Genomic DNA, 23,467 nt, shown 5'->3' with positions numbered 1-23,467 from the left:
CAAAGAACAGCCAGGTGCTGTGCAAATGACTACTGGCAACACCTATGCAGTCGTATTCAGCTGGCCTCCGACACCAGAAACATCAGAGGAATGTATGATGGCATTAAGAGAGTTTTTGGGCCAACCATCAAGAAGATCGCCCCTCTCAAGTCTAAATCAGGGGAAACGATCACTGACCAACGCAAGCAAATGTACTCCAGGGAAAATGTTGTCACTGATGTCATTGTCATTGTCAATGCAGCCCATTCTCTGCCAGTCATGGATGAGCTGGACGAACAGCCAACAAAATCGGAAATCAGTGATGCCATTGATTCTCTAGCCAGTGGAAAAGCCCCTGGGAAGGACAGCATTGCTCCTGAAATAATCATGAGTGTCAAGCCTGCTATACTCTCAGCACTCCATAAACTGCTTTGCCTGTGCTGGGGTGAGGGAGCAGTACCTCAGGACATGCGCGATGCCAATATCATCACCCTCTATAAGAACAAGCGTGACAGCGGTGACTGCAACAACTACCTTCGAATCTCCCTTCTGGGCTGAAGATGGTTGTAATATAAACAATGCACTTCGTGAAGGACGGTGTAATCGTTTAAACATTGAAGAACGGATTAATTTGGGGTTTTATTGTTTGATTTAATTTTTCTTGTCACGTCTACCGAAAAGTAAAATGAGTGAGTGCATATACGGGCAGACAGCTGGCGACGTCTAATGCTGCATGCTGGCTGCGAGTGCTTCCGGGTAGGAGGTCGCGAGCTGGGTGCCATCACGAGCAGCTCGCGGGGACGGAGCAGGTGCAGAGGCTACGCAGATAAACAGGTGAGCAACTCTCCCCCCCAGCCCGCTCAGGTGAATAGCCCCCCTCCCGCCCCCCCAGGTGAACAGCCCCCCGAGGCCGCCCAGGTGAACAGCCCCCTCCCCCGCCCCCCGAGGCCGCCCAGGTGAACAGCCCGTCCCGCCCCTAGAGTCAGCCCAGGTGAACAGCCCTCGCCGTGTGCAGGAGAGTGAGGGAATGAGTTCGCCTGGAGCTGTCCGTGGGATTGATGGATTAACTTTGGCTTCTCAGTAACTTTAGGCCTTTGATCGCTGCGAGGTTGCACGATTCACCATTATCTATATGTCGTCGTCCTCCAGCCAGGCTTTCCTATTATCTTGTTGAAAATGACATTCAATAAATGGGGTCGAAGAATCAGGGCAATAAACCTAAATAACAGGTTTATTATTAGATGACGTGGTTCAGCTTTTTCAGTTTATAATTGCTTCTATGCACTAAGTATCTGACATGACAATGTGCAGGAGTGTTGATCTCTTTTCACATTTTCGTGTAACGCACGTTGTTCAGTGATCAGTTGTACTTCTCATTTCTGTTTTAAATCTCAGCTTCCTGGAACCAAATGCGACAGCTATCGTTTAGGCTATTTCTCCATGAAATATTTATATACATTTCGCAATGTACCTGCTTCATAACCGCCTGTCCAGCTGTTTTGAGGATCCAGTACCTCTGTTTTCCAATAACAATTCTGCCAAGAGGCAGGGCTGTGGCAACTTCTGTAGCACTGGTGAAAATGTCTATCACCAGTAGTTAAGAACCTTGTAAATTTTATTTATGGAAGCTGCAAGGGGGCTGTTGGACGAAGAACATTTTGCTACAGGGAGCAGCTGAGGCAGAGACTATTGCATCTTTTATTTTATTTTTAAAATTTTTTTATTTCATTTTTATTTAGAGATACAGCACTGAAACAGGCCTTTCGGCCCACCGAGTCTGTGCCGACCATTAACCACCCATTTATACTAATCCTACACTAATCCCATATTCCTATCACATCCTCACCTGTCCCTATATTCCCCTACCACCTACCTATACTAGTGGCAATTGATAATGGCCAATTTACATATCAACCTGCAAGTCTTTTGGCTGTGGGAGGAAACCGGAGCACCCGGAGGAAACACACGCAGACACAGGGAGAACTTGCAAACTCCACACAGGCAGGACCTAGAATTGAACCCGGGTCGCTGGAGCTGTGAGGCTGCGGTGCTAACCACTGCGCCACTCGGAAAATATTTGAAGCACATGGATTTGGGGAGTGTATGGGACAGCCCTTCAAAACGCTCCCACAGGGGATGCTGAGACCAAGTAGGCCCACATCAGAGACGCCATCTATGAGTCAGCTTTGACCACCTACGGCAAACGTGCGAAGAAAAATGCAGACTGGTTTCAATCTCATTTTGAAGAGCTAGAACCTGTCATAGCCGCTAAGCGCATTGCACTGCTGAACTACAAGAAAGCCCCCAGCGAGTTAACATCCGTAGCACTTAAAGCAGCCAGAAGCACTGCACAAAGAACAGCCAGGCGCTGCGTAAATGACTACTGGCAACACCTATGCAGTCATATTCAGCTGGCCTCAGACACCGGAAACATCAGAGGAATGTATGATGGCATTAAGAGAGCTTTTGGGCCAACCATCAAGAAGATCGCCCCCCTCAAATCTAAATCGGGGGACATAATCACTGACCAACGCAAACAAATGGACTGCTGGGTTGAGCACTACCTAGAACTGTACTCCAGGGAGAATATTCTCACTGAGACTGCCCTCAATACAGCCCATTCTCTACCAGTCATGGATGAGCTGGACGTACAGCCAACAAAATCGGAACTCAGTGATGCCATCGATTCTCTAGCCAGTGGAAAAGCCCCTGGGAAGGACAGCATTACCCCTGAAATAATCAAGAGTGCCAAGCCTGCTATACTTTCAGCACTCTACAAACTGCTTTGCCTGTGCTGGGACGAGGGAGCAGTACCTCAGGACATGCGTGATGCCAATATCATCACCCTCTATAAAAACAAAGGTGACCGCGGTGACTGCAACAACTACCGTGGAATCTCCCTGCTCAGCAGAGTAAGGAAAGTCTTTGCTCGAGTTGCTTTAAACAGGCTCCAGAAGCTGGCCGAGCGCGTCTACCCTGAGGCACAGTGTGGCTTTCGTGCAGAGAGATCGACCATTGACATGCTGTTCTCCCTTCGTCAGATACAGAAGAAATGCCGCGAACAACAGATGCCCCTCTACATTGCTTTCATTGATCTCACCAAAGCCTTTGACCTCGTCAGCAGACGTGGTCTCTTCAGACTACTAGAAAAGATTGGATGTCCACCAAAGCTACTAAGTATCATCACCTCATTCCATGACGATATGAAAGGCACAATTCAACATAGTGGCACCTCATCAGACCCCTTTCCTATCCTGAGTGGCGTGAAACAGGGCTGTGTTCTCTCACCCACACTTTTTGGGATTTTCTTCTCCCTGCTGCTCTCACATGCGTTCAAGTCTTCAGAAGAAGGAATCTTCCTCCACACAAGGTAAGGGGGCAGGTTGTTCAACCTTGCCCGTCTTAGAGCGAAGTCCAAAGTACGGAAAGTCCTCATCAGGGAACTCCTCTTTGCTGGCGATGCTGCTTTAACATCTCATACTGAAGAGTGTCTGCAGAGTCTCATCGACAGGTTTGCGGCTGCCTGCGACGAATTTGGCCGAACCATCAGCCTCAAGAAAACGAACATCATGGGACAGGACGTCAGAAATCCTCCATCCATCAATATTGGCGACCACGCTCTGGAAGTGGTTCAAGAGTTCACCTACCTAGGCTCAACTATCACCAGTAACCTGTCTCTAGATGCAGAAATCAACAAGCGCATGGGAAAGGCTTCCACTGCTATGTCCAGACTGGCCAAGAGAGTGTGGGAAAATGGTGCACTGACACGGAACACAAAAGTCCGAGTGTATCAAGCCTGTGTCCTCAGTACCTTGCTCTACGGCAGCGAGGCCTGGACAACGTTAATTATTCTTACCCTGGATTGCTCTTTGTCCTTTTCCATAGTCAGCCTAAACCTTATGATACAATGATCACTATCCCCTAAATGCTCTCCGACTAAACTTGATCCACTTGGCCCACCTCATTCCCAAGAACCAGGTCTAGCAGTGCCTCCCTTCTTGTTGGACTGGCAACATACTGTTGTAGAAAATTTTCCTGAACACGCTCTAGGGACTCTTGCCCCTCACTGCCCTTTACACTATTATCCCAGTCTATGTTTGGATAATTAAAGTCCCCCATTATAACGACCCTATAATTTTTGCATCTCTGTAATTTCCTAGTCGCCACACTACCAGAAGGATGTGGAGGCTTTGGAGAGGGTACAGAAGAGGTTTACCAGGATGTTGCCTGGTCTGGAGAGCATTAGTTATGAGGAGAGGTTGGATAAACTCGGATTGTTTTCCCTGGAACGACGGAGGGGCGACATAATAGAGGTTTACAAAGTTATGAGTGGCATGGACAGAGTGGATAGTCAGAAGCTTTTTCCCAGGGTGGAAGAGTCAGTTACTAGGGGACATAGGCTTAAGGTGCGAGGGGAAAAGTTTAGAGGGGATGTGCAAGGCAAGTTGTTTACACAGAGGGTGGTGAGTGCCTGGAACTTGCTGCCGGGGGCGGTGGTGGAAGCAGGTACGATAGCGACATTTAAGAGGCATCTTGACAAATACATGAATAGGATGGGAATAGAGGGATATGGTCCCCGGAAGTGCAGTAGGTTTTAGTTTAGGCAGGCATCAAGATCGGCGCAGGCTTGGAGGGCCGAATTGCCTGTTCCTGCGCTGTACTGTTCTATGTTCTTTGTCGTTGCACATTTGTTCCCACTAGTTGGTGGCCTATAAACAACACCGAGCAATGTAACTGCACCTTTTTTATTCCTTCGCTCTAGCCAAATTAATTCTGTCATGGACCCCTCTGGGACATCCTTTTTCTCCAGCATTGCAATGCTGTCCTTAATCAGTACCGCCACGCCTCCCCCTTTTTTTCCTCTTTCCTATCTTTCCTGAACACCTTGCATCCAGGAATATTTAATACCCAGTCCTGCCCTTCTTTGAGCCAGGTCTCTATTATAGCCACAACATTATATTTCCACATGGCAATCTGCGCCTGTACCTCACCAGTCTTATTAACCACACCGTGCATTTACATGCATGCACATTAACCCTGATTGAGACTTTATTCCTTTCTCCCTTACTCTGACCTCACTTAATAACGTACTATTCCCTACTCTTGTGCTATCGATCTCCCCCAGTATTCTGTGCACCTTGGTATTCCTTTCTAATACTTGCTCCTGGATCCCACACCTCAGACAAGTTACCAATTTTGCTTCCCTGAAATCTGAGCTCCCTCTCAGGTTCCCATCTCCCTGACAATTTAGTTTAAACCGTCCCCAACAGCACTAGCAAATCTCCCTGCGAGGATATTCGTCCCAGTCCTGCTAAGATGCAACCTGTCCATCTTGTACAGGTCCCACCTGCCCCAGAATTGGTCCCAATGTCTCAGAAATCTGATGCCCTCCCTCCAACACCAATTCCCCAGCCACATGTTCAATCACTCAGTTCTCCTATTCCTATGCTCACTTGCATGTGGGACGGGGAGTAATCCTGAGATTACTGCTTTTGAGGTCCTGCTTTTTAATCTCCTTCCTAGCTCCCTAAAATCTGCTTTCAGGACCTCATCCCCCTTCTTACTTATGTCATTGGTACCAATGTGGACCATGACCTCTAGCTGTTCACCCTCCCCTAGATGAATGTCCTGCAGCCTCTCCATGACATCCTTGACCCTGGCACCAGGGGGACAATACACCATCCTGGAGTCGCGTTTACTGCCGCATAAATGCCTGTCTATTCCCCTAGCTAACGAATCCCCTATCACTACTGCTCTTTTTTTTAAAGAGATACAGCACTGAAACAGGCCCTTCGGCCCACCGAGTCTGTGCCGACCATCAACCACCCATTTATACTAATTCTACACTAATCCCATATTCTTACCACATCCCCACCTGTCCCTATGTATTTCCCTACCACCTACCTATACTAGGGGCAATTTATAATGGCCAATTAACCTATCAACCTGCAAGTCTTTGGCATGTGGGAGGAAACCGGAGTGCCCGGAGGAAACCCACGCAGACACAGGGAGAACTTGCAAACTCCACACAGGCAGTACCCAGAATTAAACCCGGGTCGCTGGAGCTGTGAGGCTGCGGTGCTAACCACTGCACCACTGTGCCGCCTCTTCCTCCCCTCCTGTGCAGCTGAGCCACCTGTGGTGCTACAAACCTGGCTCTGACTGCACTCCTCTGAGGAACCATCACCCTCACCAGTATCCAAAATGGAAAATTAGTTAGCAAGTGAGATCATGTCAGGGACGTCCTGCACTACCTGCCTGGTTCTCCTAGACTGTCTGGCAGTCACCCATTCCTTATCTGCCTGCATGCTCCTAACCTGTGGCATGACCACCTCCCTAAATGTGCTATCCACGTAGTCTTCAGCCTCGCGGATGCACAACAGTGATTCCAGCCACTGCTCGCATTCCGGAACCTGGAGCTCAAGCTTCTGCAGCCGGTGAAACTTCCTGCAGATGTGTTTGTCTAGGACACGTGGTGTGTCCAGGACTCCCCACATGCCAGAGGCTGTACATTCCACTCAGCAGAGCTGCCCTGCCATACCTTAACTTGACAGACGATTTACTATAAGTAGAATAGCTTACCAGGTACTCACCAACCAGCTCAGACATAAGCTCCTTTGCCTTGCTGCTACTTCTGTCCTTAAAACTTACCTCTTCAATTTTGCTTTTGATTACTGTCACAATCCTTGTTCCTTCATTTCTTGGTCTCTGGTTATTTTCCATCTTTGTAAAGTGCTTGGGACATTTTATTACATTAAAGATACTATACAGATGTGAATTGTTGGTGAGTTACAACAGTATATAATTTTAGGTGGTCAGTTCTGCAATGTTTGCCAATAATTTTATCCTAAAACACTGAACTACAAGCAATGTGATTTTTTTACACATCTAAGTTTATGAACAAAAAACCACACTAATAGTTTTTATTGATGGTGATGGTAATCTACTGGAACGACCATAGTTGTTGATGTCAGTTGCTTAGTCATCACCAGTGTTTGTTGTAACCTCGAACTGGCTGAAGAACTAAAGGTCATTGAAAATTTATCTTTCACTTTTGTCTAAAAATTGATGACAATCACACTACTTCTTTGGCCTCCTTGTCTCGAAAGACAATGGGTAAGCGCCTAGAGGTGGTCAGTGGTTTGTGGAGCAGCACCTGGAGTGGCTGTAAAAGCCAATTCTAGAGTGACAGACTCTTCCACAGGCGCTGCAGATGAAATTGGTTGTCAGGGCTGTTACACAGTTGGCTCTCTCCTTGCACTTCTGTCTTTTTTCCTACCAACTGCTAAGTCTCTTCGACTCACCACTCTTTAGTCCCGCCTTTATGGCTGTCCACCAGCTCTGGCGATCACTCGCAACTGACTCCCATGACTTGTGATCAATGTCGCAAGACTTCAAGTCGCATTTGCAGACGTCTTTAAAGCGGAGAAATGGATGGCTGGTGGGTTTGATACCAATGACGAGCTCGCTGTACAATGTGTGCTTGGGGATCCTGCCATCTTCCATGCCGCTCACATGGCCAAGCCATCTCAAGCGCCGCTGGCTCAGTTGGGTGTATATGCTGGGATGTTGGCCACCTCGAGGACTTCTGCGTTGGAGATACGGTCCTGCCACCTGATGCCAAGGATTCTCCGGAGGCAGCGAAGAGGGAACGAGTTGAGACATCGCTCTTGGCTAACATACGTTGTCCAGGCCTCGCTGCCGTAGAGCAAGATACTGAGGACACAGGCTTGAAACACTCGGACTTTTGTGTTCCATGTCTGTGTGCCATTTTCCGACACCCTCTTGGCCAGTCTGGTCATAGCAGCAGATGCCTTTCCCATGCGCTTGTTGATTTCTGCATCGAGAGACAGGTTACTGGTGATAGTTGAGCCTAGGTAGGTGAACTCTTGAACCACTTCCAGAGCGTGGTCGCCGATATTGATGGATGGAGCATTTCTGACATCCTGTCCCATGATGTTCGTTTTCTTGAGGCTGCTGGTTAGGCCAAATTCGTTGCAGGCAGCTGCAATCCTGTCGATGAGTCTCTGCAGACACTCTTCCGTGTGGGATGTTAATGCAGCATCATCAGCAAAGAGGAGTTCCCAGATGAGGACTTTCCATACTTTGGTCTTCGCTCTAAGATGGGCAAGGTTGAACAACCTGCCATCTGATCTTGTGTGGAGGAAAATTCCTACTTCTGAAGACTTGAACACATGTGGGAGCAGCAGGGAGAAGAAGATCCCAAACAGTGTAGGTGCGAGAACACAGCCCTGTATCACGCCACTCAGGATAGGAAAGGGATCTGATGAGGCACCGCTGTGCTGAATTGTGCCTTTCATATTGTCATGGAATGAGGTGATGATACTTAGTAGCTTTGGTGGACATCTGATCTTTGCTAGTAGTCTGAAGAGACCACGTCTGCTGATGAGGTCAAAGGCTTTGGTGAGATCTATGAAAGCAACGTAGAGGGGCATCTGTTGTTCTCGGCATTTCTCCTGTAGCTGGCGAAGGGAGAACAGCATGTCAATGGTGGATCTCTCTGCTCGAAAGCCACACTGTGCCTCAGGGTAGACATGCTCAGCCAGCTTCTGGAGTCTGTTTAAAACGACTCGAGCAAGGACTTTCCCCACAACGCTGAGCAGGGAGATTCCACGGTAGTTTTTGCAGTCACCCTTGTTCTTATAGAGGGTGATGATATTGGCATTGTGCATGTCCTGTGGTACTGCTCCCTCATCCCAGAACAAGCAAAGCAGTTCATGGAGTGCTGAGAGTATAGCAGGCTTGACACTCTTGATTATTTCAGGGGCAATGCTGTCCTTTTCAGAGGCTTTTCCACTGGCTAGAGAATCAATGGCATCACTGAGTTCCGATTTTGTTGGCTGTTCGTCCAGCTCATCCATGACTGGCAGAGAACGGGCTGCATTGAGGGTGGTATCAGTGACAACATTTTCCCTGGAGTACAGTTCTAGGTAGTGCTCCACCCAGCTTGCGTTGGTCAGTGATCGTTTCCCCTGATTTAGACTTGAGGGGGGGCGATCTTCTTGATGGTTGGCCCAAAAACTCTCTTAATGCCATCATACATTCCTCTGATGTTTCCGGTGTCGAAGGCCAGCTGATATGACTGCATAGGTGTTGCTAGTAATCATTTGCACAGCACCTGGCTGTTCTTTGTGCAGCGCTTCTGGCTACTCGAAGTGCTACGGATGTTAACTCGCTGGGGGCTTTCTTGTAGTTCAACAGTGCAGTGCACTTAGCGGCTATGACAGGTTCCAGCTCTTCAAAGTGAGATTGAAACCACTCTGAATTCTGCTTCTCACGTTTGCCTAAGGTGTTCATTGCTGAGTCATAGATAGCGTCTCTGATGTGGGCCCACTTTTTCTCCACATCCCCTGCAGGAGTGTTTTGAAGGGATTTTCAAGTGAATTTAGAAACTTATGTAACAGCTGTGGATAAGAAATTCTGTTAGTGTTGATGCGTGGGCGGTCCTTCTGCTTGGACTTGATGTAGTTCTTTGGTTTGAGTCTAACTTTGCTGCACACCAGGGAGTGGTCGGTGTCGCAGTCTGCAGTGTGGGAAGCTGTGTGTGATTTGGACACTGTTTATAGAGGCTCGCCTTGTGACGATGAGGTCCAGCTGGTGCCAACGACGTGATCTTGGGTGTCTCCATGAATCCTGGTGACAGGGTTTAGTATGAAAGAACGAGTTGGTGATGCAGAGGAGAATCACACTGGATCACACTGTGTGATGTAGAATCACACTGGAGAACATCAAAAACTCATGATTTCTTCTATGAAGGCTTGGACTTAGATGATGATGACAGCAACTCATTTATATAGTGTCTTTAATGTAGTAAAATGCTTCACAGGACCGCAATCAGACAAACATTGACATCAAGTTAATGTTGGATCAGATATTTGTGACTTTTCTGTAAGGCATTTGTACGTGACATGTTTATTCCAGCTCCTAACTGAAAAATTGGAACTTCATTTAAGAATGCTTGCTGAAGTGGGAAGTTTCTGAGCAATTGTAGCCATCAAGAGTAGCAATAAAAACATTTGCTGTTCATACATCCAGATGCATTCAGGTTCCATCCTGGTTAGAATGACGAAGAAAATGTTTTCTTTTCTTCCCCCTCTCTGGAGTGACAGTCTGGGGCAAATCAGCCAGAGTTCCCATTCCAGCATAAAAGCAAAATACTGCAGATGCTGGAAATCTGAAATAAAAACAAGAAATGCTGGAAATACTCAGCAGGTCTGGCAGCATCTGTGGAGAGAGAAGCAGAGTTAACGTTTCAGGTCACTGACCTGAAACGTTAACTCTGCTTCTCTCTCCACAGATGCTGCCAGACCTGCTGAGTATTTCCAGCATTTCTTGTTTTTATTCCCATTCCAGGAACCTGCTGAACTCTGTAGATGTCAGGTGACAATGGGATTAGGCTTGGCTGTGACGTTTCTCTCCTTTGTCACATAGACCTTTGTGACCTGTAATTTCAGCTTGTTCAAAATGCTTTTAACTGCTGCCCTAATTTTTTTAATAATTCATTCATGGGATGTGGGCGTTGCTGGCTAGACCAGCATTTATTGCCCATCCCTAATTGCCCTTGAGAAGGTGGTGGTGAGCCGTCTTCTTGAACTGCTGCAGTCCATTTGAGTTAGATACACCCAAAGTGCTGTTAGGAAGGGAGTTCCAGGATTTTGACCCAGCGACAGTGAAGGAACGGCAATATCGTTCCAAGTCAGGTTGGTGTGTGGTTTGGAGGGGAACTTGCGGGTGATGGTGTTCCTATGCATTTGCTGCCCTTGTCCTTCTAGTTGGTAGAGGTCACGGGTCTGGAAGGTGCTGTCTAAGGAGCCTTGGTGCATTGCTGCAGTGCATCTTGTAGATGGTACACACTGCTGCCACCGTGCGTTGGTGGTGGAGGGAGTGAATGTTTGTGGATGGGGTGCCAATCAAGCGGGCTGCTTTGTCTTGGATGGTGTCGAGCTTCTTGAGTATTGTTGGAGCTGCACCCATCCAGGCAAGTGGAGAGTATTCCATCACACTCCTGTCTTTTGCCTTGTAGATGGTGGGCAGGCATTGGGGACTCAGGGGATGAGTTTCTTGCCGCAGGATTCCCAGCCTCTGACCTGCTCTTGTCGCCATGGTATTTATATGGCTACTCCAGTTCAGTTTCTGGTCAATGGTAGCCCCTAGGATGTTAATAGTGGGGGATTCAGTGATGGTAATGCCATTGAATGTCAAGGGGAGATGGTTAGATTCTCTCTTGTTGGAGATGGTCATTGCCTGGCACTTGTGTGGCACGAATGTTACTTGCCACTTATCAGCCCAAGCCTGGATATTGTCCAGGTCTTGCTGCATTTCTGCATGGACTGGTTCAGTATCTGAGGAGTCGCGAATGGTGCTGAACGTTGTGCAATCATCAGTGAACATCCCCACTTCTGACCTTATGATTGAAGGAAGGTCATTGATGAAGCAGCTGAAGATGGTTGGGCCTAGGACACTACCCTGAGGAACTCCTGCAATGATGTCCTGGAACTCAGATGATTGACCTTGAACAACCACAACCATCTTCCTTTACGTTAGGTATGACTCCAACCAGCAGAGAGTTTTCCCCCTGATTCCCATTGACTTCAGTTTTGTTAGGGCTCCTTGATGCCATACTTGGTCAAATGCTGCCTTGATTACAAGAGCAGTCACTCTCACCTCACCTCTTGAGTTCAGCTCTTTTGTTCATGTTTGAACCAAGGCTGTAATGAGGTCAGGAGCTGAGTGACCCTGAGCAGGTTATTGCTAAGCAAATGCTGCTTGATGGCACTGTGGATGACACCTTCCATCACTTTATTGATGATTGAGAGTAGACTGATGGGACGGTAATTGGCTGGATTGGACTTGTCCTGCTTTTTGCGTACGGGACATACATGGGCAATTTTCCACATTGCCAGGTTGATACCAGTGTTGTAGCTGTACTGGAACAGCTTGGCTAGGGGAGCGGCAAGTTCTGGAGCACAGGTCTTCAATACTATTGCCGGAATATTGTCAGGGCCCATAGTATCCGGTGTCTTCAGTCGTTTCTTGATATCACGCAGAGTGAATCGAATTGGCTGAAGTCTGGCATCTGTGATGCTGGGGACCTCAGGAGGAGGCTGAGATGGATCATCAGTTCGGTGCTTCGGGCTGAAGATTGTTGCAAATGCTTCTGCCTTATCTTCCGCACTAATGTGCTGGGCTCCCTCATCATTAAGGATGGGGATATTTGTGGAGCCACCTCCTCCAGTTAGTTGTTTAATTGTCCACCACCATTCACGACTGGATGTGGCAGGACTGCAGAGCTTAGATCTGATGCATTGGTTATGGGATCGCTTAGCTCTGTCTATTGCATGCTGCTTACGCAGTTTGGCATGCAAGTAGTCGTCTGTTGTAGCTTCACCAGGTTGAAGCCTCATTTTGAGGCATGCCCTCCTGCACTCTTCATTGAACTCCTGGCTTGATGGTAATGGTAGAGTGGGGGATATGCCGTGCCATGATGTTATAGATTGTGGTTGAGTGCAATTTTGCTGCTGCTGATGGCCCACAGTGCCTCATGGATGCCCAGTTTTGCATTGCTAGATCTGTTCAAAATCTATCCCATTTAGCACGGTGAAAGTGCCACACAACACGATGGGCAGTATCCTCAGTGTGAATGCGGGACTTTGTCTCCACAAGGACTGTGCAGTGGTCACTCCTACCAATACTGTCATGGGCAGATGCATCTGCGACAGGCAGATTGAAGAGGACGAGGTCAAGTATGTTTTTCCCTCGGTTCCCTCACCACCTGCCGCAGACCCAGTCTAGCAGCTATGTCCTTTAGGACTCGGCGAGCTCGGTCAGTAGTGGTGCTACCGTTCCGTTCTTGGTGATGGACATTGAAGTCCCCCACCCAGAGTACATTCTGCACCCATGCCACCCTCAGTGCTTCCTCCAAGTGGTGTTCAACATGCAGGAGTACTGACTCATCAGCTGAGGGAGTGCGGTAGCTGGTAATCAGCAGGAGGTTTCCTTGCCCATGTTTAACCTGATGCCATGAGACTTCATGGGGTCCGGAGTCGATGTTGAGGACTCCCAGGGCTACTCCCTCCCTACTGTATACCACTGTGCTGCCACCTCTGCTGGGTCTGTCCTGCCGGTGGGACAGGGCATACCTGGGGATAGTGATTGCAGTGTCTGGGACATTGCCTGTAAGGTATGATTCCATGAGTATGACCATGTCAGGCTGTTGCTTGACTAGTCTGTGGGACAGCTCTTCCAACTTTAGCACAAGCCCCCAGATGTTAGTAAGGAGGACTTTGCAGGGTCGACAGGGCTGGGTTTGCCGTTGTCGTTTCCGGTGCCTAGGTCGATGCCAGGTGGTCCGTCCGGTTTCCTTCCTTTTTTTATTGATTTTGTAGCCATTAGATACAACTGAGTGGCTTGCTAGGTCATTTCAGAGGGCATGTAAGAGAATAGTATGTTTAAAAGTAAATTGCACAGCCAAAATACTAATGGGAACACTTCCTGAAAATAAAAGATGCATTATGTTATCGGATTTAAAAAGTTTTTTCATATTTTCAAATGTTATTATCAATTTTTCGTGCTCCTAGTAGATTGATCCCATTGATGTTATGGAGAATAATCACAAGCATGTTTTTTGGAATACTTGGTCAAGTGAAAACATACTACAGTGCAACAAAAATTTCATAGAGAAGGGAATATATTATATGCTGACAATGAAACTGAAATTGCAGATTCAGAATTTTTAATTTAGATTTTAAATTGTCGCCTGTTAAGGCGTGTAGGGAAATATTTTTTCTGGTATTACAAAACATCATTTTATGACTATTCCCGCTATATGATAAGGCTGATAAACTTTTGGATACACTAGTGAAAATACATACAATTCCTCTGGAATACAATTACAGTGGAAAATGTTTTCTGACATTTGTATTGTTTTTGAATTTTATGGTACATTGCTATTGCAAACGCATGTAAAATAATAGCTATTTGATCTTTGTAGGTGCACAGTGAAGGATGGATGATGATGAATTTGGAGGATTTGAGGTATGTATTAAAGCGTGCAGCATATGTTCATGTGTAGCTTCAGACTCTGTCTTTTTGTTAAGTTAAGCATTGGACATGTACCATACAAGTAATGGGTGGTACAGTGTGGTGGAATACTGTGGTTTGTTTTTGGAATCATGTTTAGAATTCAGCCCAGACAGATGGGAATAAAAATCTTAGCTAGCTTCAGGCAGTGAAGGTTTGAGTTGGATTTTGGCAGTCTTACTGCAGTTCTCAGAAGAAACTGGTACACAAAATTGCTTTCACATTTGCTATGAAGGACCTCATTCTGGATAATTACCAAGACAAGATGAATGGTAATTTCTTCTGGAGCTACTCATGGAGGGGACCAAGTGTTTTTGTTGCACCCCCTCATAGGCTGCCCTTATATTTAAGAAGAAACTCTGGATGCAATATTTGATGACATGCTTTTAATTGATCTTGGTTTGAATTTTATATTTGTGATTATCAAATAAAAAAGATGTTAATGCTCGGGAGTGGAACCCATTTCTGTTCTTTACACTGTTGTAGTCAGATGAGGAGGGGTTGAAGGGGTTCCCTCTTTTCCCTCCCCTTGTTAGACCACAGCAGGTTTAATTCTTTCTTAAAGTGGATGTACTAGCCAATTCAGTAGGTGTTTGGTTCTTATGATCAAAGCAAGTAAGTAATCAGACTGATTTTCTTGAATTAACAAAGAAAGAGATTACCTTTTATTGTACCTAAATGAACTAATAAAGTAATGAACAACGTGCCAACTTTCACTCACACACACACACACTAGAGGTTTACATGCATACACACAAATAGGTTACAGAGTGGGGAAAGGAAGATTGGTTGAGTTAGAGTCCATAAAAAGGTATACAGTCTGTGGGGTTTGGTGACTCGGCTGGATTCTAGCTAAATCCGGTGGTCCTGAGGCTTTTAGTTTGAAGAGGTGGATGACTGGTGAGTTTCTTGGAGACAGTGATTTTACTTATTTAGAGATACAGCACTGAAACAGGCCCTTCGGCCCACCGAGTCGGTGCCGACCAACAACCACCCATTTATACTAATCATACATTAATCCCATATTCCCTACCACATCTCTACCATTCTCCTACCTACACTAGGGGCAATTTACAATGGACAATTTACCTATCAACCTGCAAGTCTTTGGCTGTGGGAGGAAATCGGAGCACCCGGCGGAAACCCACGCGGTCACAGGGAGAACTTGCAAACTCCGCACAGGCAGTACCCAGAACTGAACCCGAGTCGCTGGAGCTGTGAGGCTGCGGTGCTAACCACTGTGCCGCCCAAGTGGGTGATTTCCTCCAACAGGGTTTCGAATTGTTGCCTGCGTATGCAGAAGTGGTCAGTGAACAGGCAGGATTTGAAAGCTTTCAAGCTGGAATGGAAAGAGAGAGAGAGGGACCCCCACTTAGGGTCTCCTCATGTCAGAGTCTAGTTGCCTCTCCTCTGCTAGAGAGAAAAACGCCAGCTTAAAAACCGTAGATGGGGAGGGGCTTGTGACATGACATTCACTCAGTGATTCAAACAGAGCAGTTAGCAGTATTTCTCTGTTTGCTGAGAGAGTAGGTAGTTCCTTTAAACTTTCTGGGTCTTGGTTCTTGCTGGGGAATGCAGACATTTTGTCTCCTCATTGTCCTTTGCAATGTAGCAGTGTAGCAAACTAGGTGATCATCTTAAGCTGAAAGGATGACTTTGCTGGCAGCTTGTCTCGTAAAAAAATTACAAGTTCAGATCTCCAGCCAGTGGACACAAGAAAATTATCATTCAACAAAACACATTGGCATAACAACACACATATCAGCCCACCCCAACTTAACAGTTGGAAAACTCTCTCTTCCACTGCCTTAATGATGTGTTTGTATCCCATTCTTTAGTACACCAGTGTGATTTTTTTTTTCTTTGCATACATTAGCCACTCAGTCAAATCTTTGGCTTGTAAGCAATTTTATATTGTGATAACTGAGTTGAGATTGCCCAAATTAATTTCAAGTGGAATTTTTGCAACCAGCAGAAAGAAAAATGCTTCATTCCATCAGTCTGGTCTGGATTCAAACTCATCTTTCAAAGAGAAAAAGATAATGTGCCAAATCATACTGTATGATTCAGTATATAAAAAAAATATTTTTCACCGTCCACTCTTAGTGTATTGTAGGGTCCCATATTGGAATGTGAAGGACTTAAAGCACAATTTTCAGTGGTATGTTTCACAAAGTCCCGTTTAACTGTGTGTGTACCTGGCCAAAGGGTTGAACCTTTTGGCACCTCTGAGCATTTAATTTACTCATTGAAGGCCCAAAGCAAGACTGTCAGCTTCCTTGAATGGATATAAATTGGCTCTTCAGTTAATCTTAGAGTACCTTCTCACCTCCTGCTTGATTGGAACTGGCACTTATTGAGTAAATTGTTCAGATTAAAAGTGCTCATTATTTTGAAAAGGAAAAGTCATCAACGCCTCAGAATTCTTTAATAGAAGTAAATAATTAGCAGTTCAACAGAGCTCCTTTGATCAGTGATCTTCACAGTTTTCTTCCATTCTGCGCCTCCCCAAGCTTTGAGTAACAGGCCAATTGTAGTAGCCAACCAGGCTCTGTTCAACTAACACAGCACAGACCACAGATTGTAACTGTGATCTTACTGGTCTGTATGGCTCAAAGCAACACTACACAGTGAATTTACCCACTGAATCATCAAGAGAGGCAATATTTTTACTCAGCACAGCACAGAATGTTTTTATAGCTTTGAATGTGCGCCTTGAAGGCAGCATGGCACAAAAACATTATTTTAGATAAGTGAAATTTAAATTACTCTTGATGTCCACTCACATGGGAAAATAAGACTTTTCTGTGACAGCTGCTTCAAGGGCAAAGTGGAAGTTAGTTTTGCACAGGGTGCAGAGGATTCATTCCATAATGAGCAACTGTGTTCAAAAATGAAACATCCCATCAAGATATGACTTCAGGACATTTAATGTGCCTAACTGCATTCAGATGGACATTTTATAAACTGGTTTCCAAGACAGCCCCTAGCTAACTTTAACCAAACACTTTCTCAGCTTTCATTTGGATTTGCCTTTTTATTCTGTACAAGTTCTGATGACTCTTCATTCTTTTGTTAAATATATTTAGGAAATAATTCAGTACTGCCAAATTGAACTTTACTTTTTTAAAAAATATGCTTAGGCAGCAGAGAGCTTTGAAGATGGTGAAATGGGAACACAGTCTGTCTCACCAGCTATCCCCTGGGCAGCATTTTCTGCAGGTAAGTGAATCTTATAAATCTATTGACTCTACCTGGGTGATTTTAAACCTATTTTAAGTAGTGTATTTTGTATTGAATTCTTAATTGGAAAATAGAAAACTTTCTTGTACATATGTATTGTGGCAGAAGGTTCTTTTTTTTAGAAAAAGTAATGTCAAGTGATATCACTCGAACTTAGCAGGTAACTGTCATGCAGTGCCATAAATGATTCACATTTCATAATCTGGCGCTTGCCTATCTTGCATGGGCCAGTATTATCTTGGCGACGGGGATCCCGCCAGTGGGCCAAAAGGCAGCGGGAGACCCTGCCTTGGCTCTCTGACAGACCCCCGGTGGAATTCCATGGCGGGCAGCCAATTAACTGCCCACCATTCGGGGGTGCATCCCTTTCAGGGATAAGCTCCTGCCTCCAGAGTGGCCAGCCAGTCGGAGGGCTGGCAGCTCTGCAGTACCAGTAGCGCTGCCGGAGGTGGTGGCTACTGCTGGTACTACAGGATGAAGATGACCCCGGGATGCAGATAAGTGGGGTTGGGGTCTCTGGGCCAGTCAGGCAGGCCTCGGCGTGGGGGAGGATTAGTTGTGGGGTGTCTTGCTGCGGGGTGGCCATCCAATCCGGGGGACACCCTCCGTACACCATGGACTGCCCCCAGATGAGAGACCCCTCCCGAACTTGCTGAGAACCGCCAGATCTCATCTCTGGGTGTCTGTACGCAACATCGGGCCTCCCCGACGTTGGTGAAGTGGGAATGGGGGTGGGAAGCTGTCCTTAAGCGGCCATTAATAGGCCGTGGGCAGGAGAGCCATCCTCTGACTTCCCCGCCACGGGCAAAATGGGGGGCAGGACAATGCGGTCTTGCTGCCTGACTCCACCCCACACCATTTTGTCTGCCCTCCCTGCCTCTGTTCCTGTTTCCAAGGGCAGGACAAAATCCTGACCCATATGTCTGGAGAGCTCATGTTTGTTTTGCAAATGCATTATAATAAATATTGCTGTTGTAAACTCATAGTGATCTTTTATATTAGTGGTTCAGCGTACTGATATTTAAACTAGTTCTTGATCATGCTCACTTGCTGTGGACTGATAAATTTTCTTCCTGCCACCCCTCCAAAATAGCCAGTTGTGCATGTGGTGCACAATATCTATTATTACCAATGCATCTGCGTATTTGAACTGCAGTCTAATTATTGTCATTCAATTGCCACTAATTTCTGGATTGTTACTTTACCTATAGCTTCATATGTTCTCTTCAAAAGGTTGTAATTTCCAAATTGCAGACCAGCAAAAAATCTGCTTTGGTTACCAAACATTTGGTTTACAGACCAAACCATTGAAGATCTCAAGCTTTGAATGGAATCACATCTGGGAAATTTTGATAAGTCCTTCACACAGCAATGTGCTACGATGCAGATATAAATGGTAATATTCAAGAAGCTAGTTTGCTTCTTTTCTCTGCTGAGAAGGTCGGGAGTGAGCAGAATATTCCTAGTTTTCCCACAATATTACTCTGAAACCTGCTGGTAGGAGGTGTATGAAAATAGCTTTGGGTGATCCTTCCCCACCGAGACGAAATGCCTGGAGTGCCACGACTCAAAGCAGATCTCAGTTTATGGCAGATCACATTGGTGCAGCTCTGTGGTTCCAATGCATTGTGCAATCATGTTATATGTCGTAAATTGTTTTGATGGTTAGGTAAGTGGATTTATAATGGACTTGCTTTATTTTTTAATAGTGGCCTGCTCCACCAGATATTCTTACTCTTAACTGCTTCAAACAAAAATCATATTTTATCCTTGGTTGCATGTTGCAAATACATGTATGCTAGATATACCATGCTTGTGTGTATATATGAAAGAAACAACACCAGAGGGGAGTGATGAACAGGAGGAGAAACAGGTTTAAGGCTTGATTTCAAGTTCACTGTTGGCTAGACTTGGGGGACATCAACAATACTGTCAAACATAGTCTTCAGTTAAGTCTGATTTAAATGATGGTTGTATTTCCAGCATTTTGTGGTCTTATTTTATGTTTATGGCATTCATTTATTTTCCTTTTATCTCAAAATTTAGAAATTTATAGGGCAAATAGAGGCTTGTGTTTTTCTTTTCAGTCAAATTCTCAAATTCTGTATACCACTGTATGTATGCTAACAAGTGGGTCATGTCTCCCGTTTGTTCTAGTTTCTGTATTCAACTACACTGCACTGAAAGTTTTTCTTCTCCATTCTTATGTGTACCTTCAGTCATACCCCTTCACCACTATCCAGATGCCTGCAATGTGTTTTACACACTGGGATCACTAACTGCAAATACATGTACATTAATGTGGGCACTGTTGTTATAACCAAACTAAATTTTCCCAAGATTGAAATCTTTTGTTTTACTTAGATGAGTTAGAAATGGCTGGAAATTGCCAAAATCAATTATATTGATATAAATGTGCCTACCTTTACTGAGGTAAGTCTTCTAGTTACATAACAGAGAAGTGATTTTTGATCCATTTACTGATTGGGAATGGCAGCTTAGGTGAGTTCTATAAAGGTTCGCTAAAGATGTTTAGGCAAGGTTTTCAATTGTCTGACTTGTAGTAGGAATTAGTTACATTTTGGATATACTTAATAAATGTTTGCATTACAGTAATGTTTCAGATGAAAGAAAAATCCGTTCATTTCTGCTTCAAGAAGCATTGTATGGCTATATGATAGTTTAGAATGAAACTAATGAATATTGCAATGAATGTTGTTGATACTGTGGGTTGAAAGAGTTGGTATTGGAATAATTTCAGTCATTACTGAGGGAATGCTTATTTTCAATGCAAGTATTTTTCTGCTGACTTTGTATCTTTTAAAAGTACAGGTATCATGCAATCTTGGCGTTAGATTTCTTTTTAAGTAATGATATATGCCAAAAGTAAACCTTGTACAAACAGTGAACAGGATATTTTGATCAAGTATCAGCAATATTGAATTCAAGTGAAAAATGCCCCAGGGTTGCATGTGGTCTTTTCAGATTTATAGAACATACAGGTCTTTGGCAGTTGATTTAAATCACTCATGGGGAAAACGAGCATGAATATTGAATGGAGGTATTCAAGGCTTGATTCCTGGAGTTAGCACCTGTGTAGGTAAGTGGCTAGGCTGGGGTTTGAGATGTTGTGTAGGGAAGCATAATTAAATATGTATTCCTATAATTTTGGTTTAGTTGTTTTTATTAAAAAAAACTGGAATTTTAAGTAACATGTATGCTATTTAAAGATAAAAGGAACTTCAGTTAAGTTTTGGGCAGGCCAGGATGGAAAGGGGCTCAGTGGTAACCCTGCCATAACATAATTCTTTCTGATCTACTCTATGAATTCTGCACTAAACCCTTATCCATATTTTAAATGGATTCCAGACATGCTAACAAGTGATGTTCTGTGCTTTTATATACAACTTCTGCATGTTCATTATTACTAGGGCCCTACCAAATTCACAGTCAAATTTTACAAATTTCGCAGTCACAGCATTTTAAGAATTGTGAATTTCACAATTTCATGTATTTAAATTGTAAATTTCACATTGTCGCAACAAACCATGAAAATTATCTATTTAAAACAAAAAAAAGACGAGAGGTTTCTGGTTTCAAATGGTATTTATTGTACACTCTCTTTTTTCTTCTTTGGCCTCCTTATCTCGAGAGACATTGGGTAAGCGCCTGGAGGTGGTCAGTGGTGTGTGGGGCAGCGCCTGGAGTGGCTATAAAGGCCGACACTCTCAAACTGCTGTAAAAAGCTGACTCAAAATAGGTAGCATTCTTTACTTACTGAAGTCAGTGGTTGAATGTGAGCATAGAGCAACCTGAACTGTCTCTTTCTTTCTTCATTCCCTGTCTGTGTGCTGTGAACACCTGCCTGTGTTTAGATACAGCTCTCTCCATGTCCACAGAGTTTGTTGGAATTGTCAGACTGTGCCATGCTATCCTTGCAAGGTGGAGGATTCTGTATTCCACGAGTTCCAAAACTGCAGCACAGGCAATCTACTTCTTTTGCAATTCTATTGTAAGCAGGAATCTCCAGCCTACAGTTCTTGTCAAAGCCAGGAATCGCATCAAACAAGTTTAAATCCACCATCAACAGGTGCATTTGTGCAGGGTCAAAGATGCGCACAGTTTTCAGGATTGCTGCAGAAGGTTGTTGAGATCTCTGATTCGCTTTTTCTTCACCGCTTGACTCTTCCCCGTAGCAGTTATATTGTTTGAGCTTCTCTGTCATGCAAGAAAACACCTGTTGAATACACGCATTTAATTTAGCGCCATCCGAGTGTTGTTCATTTGACTGTACTTCAGTCCAGAGCAGTACATCCTTTATTGTAAGCTTTGTGGATTGCAATGTGTCGCGATTCAAACCAAGTGATTAAATCCATCAGTCGTGTAGTATTCTTGGCAACAAACTGAACCTCATCATTAAGCTGAGCATCGTTTAGAAGGGTTGCAATGTCTCTTAAAATCTGTTTTCTGTGTCAGTGTGAGCTCTTCTGTGATGAAGTCTGAGTGGTATTTCAGGTGAGCTGCATGTTACTGTACTGCCCAAAACCAAGAATTCCAACATGTAATTACTAGCTCTGGAGGAAGGGCAATGTTTGTTCTCCAATTTCAGCCATTTCAGCCGCCTTTGCAGTGTGTTGCCTGTATTGAAGCTTGCGGCTAGGGCAGTGTTTGAAGATCTTTTTAATGTAGCTGACCAGTTTTCCGACTTTACCAAACTTGTTGTTCCACAGCTCGCTGACAAGAGAAATTATATGTGCATTACATGTAATTGGACAGAATTAGGCATGGGCATTAGACTTTGGAGCACAGATTTGAAAAGATTTGTCATGTCAGTTGTATTGTCACTAATGAAAGCAGACACTTTGTTGAATTCCGCCCCATATTTTGAAATGGTTTTGATTATCGCTTGGGAAACTGTGGTGTAATTAACAGCTTCTAAGTGGGCACAGTCTGCAAGCACTGTTCTTAGCTTTTGTACATCTTTGGCCTTACCAGAAATAAAATCAAATAAAACATGCAGCACATGCTCATCAGTGGATTCATCACAAATAATTGCAAAAGACTCACATGCTTTAATCTGAGACTTCATCTCCTCACAATGTGTAGCAAAAACCTTTGGTGGGTAGTCCTGTTGTAGTTTATTTGCACCTGGCAAGCAATCACCATTTTGTACATTAAAGTTAAATGAATACCTGCAGCTTTGGATGATCAAGTTTTTCCAATGGTATGTTCGCGCTTGCAAAAGCATCCACAAGTTCCGTTGTAATCAACTGACGATTTCCTGAGCTCTGTGTTGACTTCTTAAAAAGAGATGAAATTGTAGCTTGTTTTTTTGCGTGTTCGTTTTCCTGCAGTGCGGTGTCAGATGCTTTCTGCCGCGATGGCTTTTGGACTCTGAGTGGCACTGAATCATTGCCTGCCGTATGTGATCTGATGAAACGTTGCAGCTTGCACAAAACAGTATTCCAGCATTGGCATGCAGAATTTGGCTTCCGAATTCTCTCACTCGATGTGCTGCAGTAATGGTTGTGGCCATTTTTGATATGCTCATTCTCACTTGCCTGCATGCTTGAGACTGCTTCTCTCAAAACTGCGCCAGAAGCCCTCCCATGTCTACCAATCAGCAAATTGAGCCTTGTGTCGGTCACTGAAATGTGCGACATTCACAACATGCCCAGCAATCGGCGAGGTGAGCCTTGTGTCAATGAATAAAATGCTCGAAGTTTGCAAAATGGCTGATTTCGTGGAGGACCCAAGATTTCACGATAGACCAAAACTTCACGGTCCGTAACGCATTTTTCATGGCCATGAACTTGGTAGGGCCCTAATTACTACAAATTCAGAGGAGACCATTGCCTATCTCTGCATGTTGAGAGTGAGAGACTGGGAATCCTGGTCTTGAGCACAGCAAAGAGAAGGTGTGCAGAGCTGTATGTTGGAATATTAATGAACAGCAACAGGGAGGAGTAGGAAGCACATAGCGATCCAGGATGGGGCATAGAACCTGCTTCCCCATGCTCCATTTTGCTGTTCACTGCTAATCCCAACATACGGCTCCATTTACCAGATAAATATTTTTTCTTCTCTACGTTTAAAAAACGCCCCTAATTTTGTGCTATATTCCATTACTTGCAGGAAGAGGCCA

The 23,467-nt window shown here is 44.8% G+C and overlaps 1 protein-coding gene across 2 annotated transcripts in view; it reads left to right on the top strand.

Annotated features, from left to right (window-relative positions):
• The first annotated feature begins 728 nt into the window (after window positions 1-728).
• Window positions 729-23,467, top strand: part of LOC137379580 (coiled-coil domain-containing protein 91-like) — a 245,325-nt gene continuing 222,586 nt past the window's right edge. For both annotated transcript variants that reach the window (XM_068050611.1, XM_068050613.1), the window contains exons 1-3: window positions 729-813; window positions 13,991-14,034; window positions 17,223-17,301. In XM_068050611.1, the coding sequence (XP_067906712.1) occupies window positions 14,005-14,034; window positions 17,223-17,301 (109 nt within the window). In that variant the 5' untranslated portion in view covers window positions 729-813; window positions 13,991-14,004. The remainder of the gene's footprint in view (window positions 814-13,990; window positions 14,035-17,222; window positions 17,302-23,467) is intronic.

Source organism: Heterodontus francisci, chromosome 18, assembly GCF_036365525.1.
Source record: "Heterodontus francisci isolate sHetFra1 chromosome 18, sHetFra1.hap1, whole genome shotgun sequence".
NCBI lineage: Eukaryota > Metazoa > Chordata > Chondrichthyes > Heterodontiformes > Heterodontidae > Heterodontus > Heterodontus francisci.
This window is presented reverse-complemented; position numbering and strand designations above follow the sequence as displayed.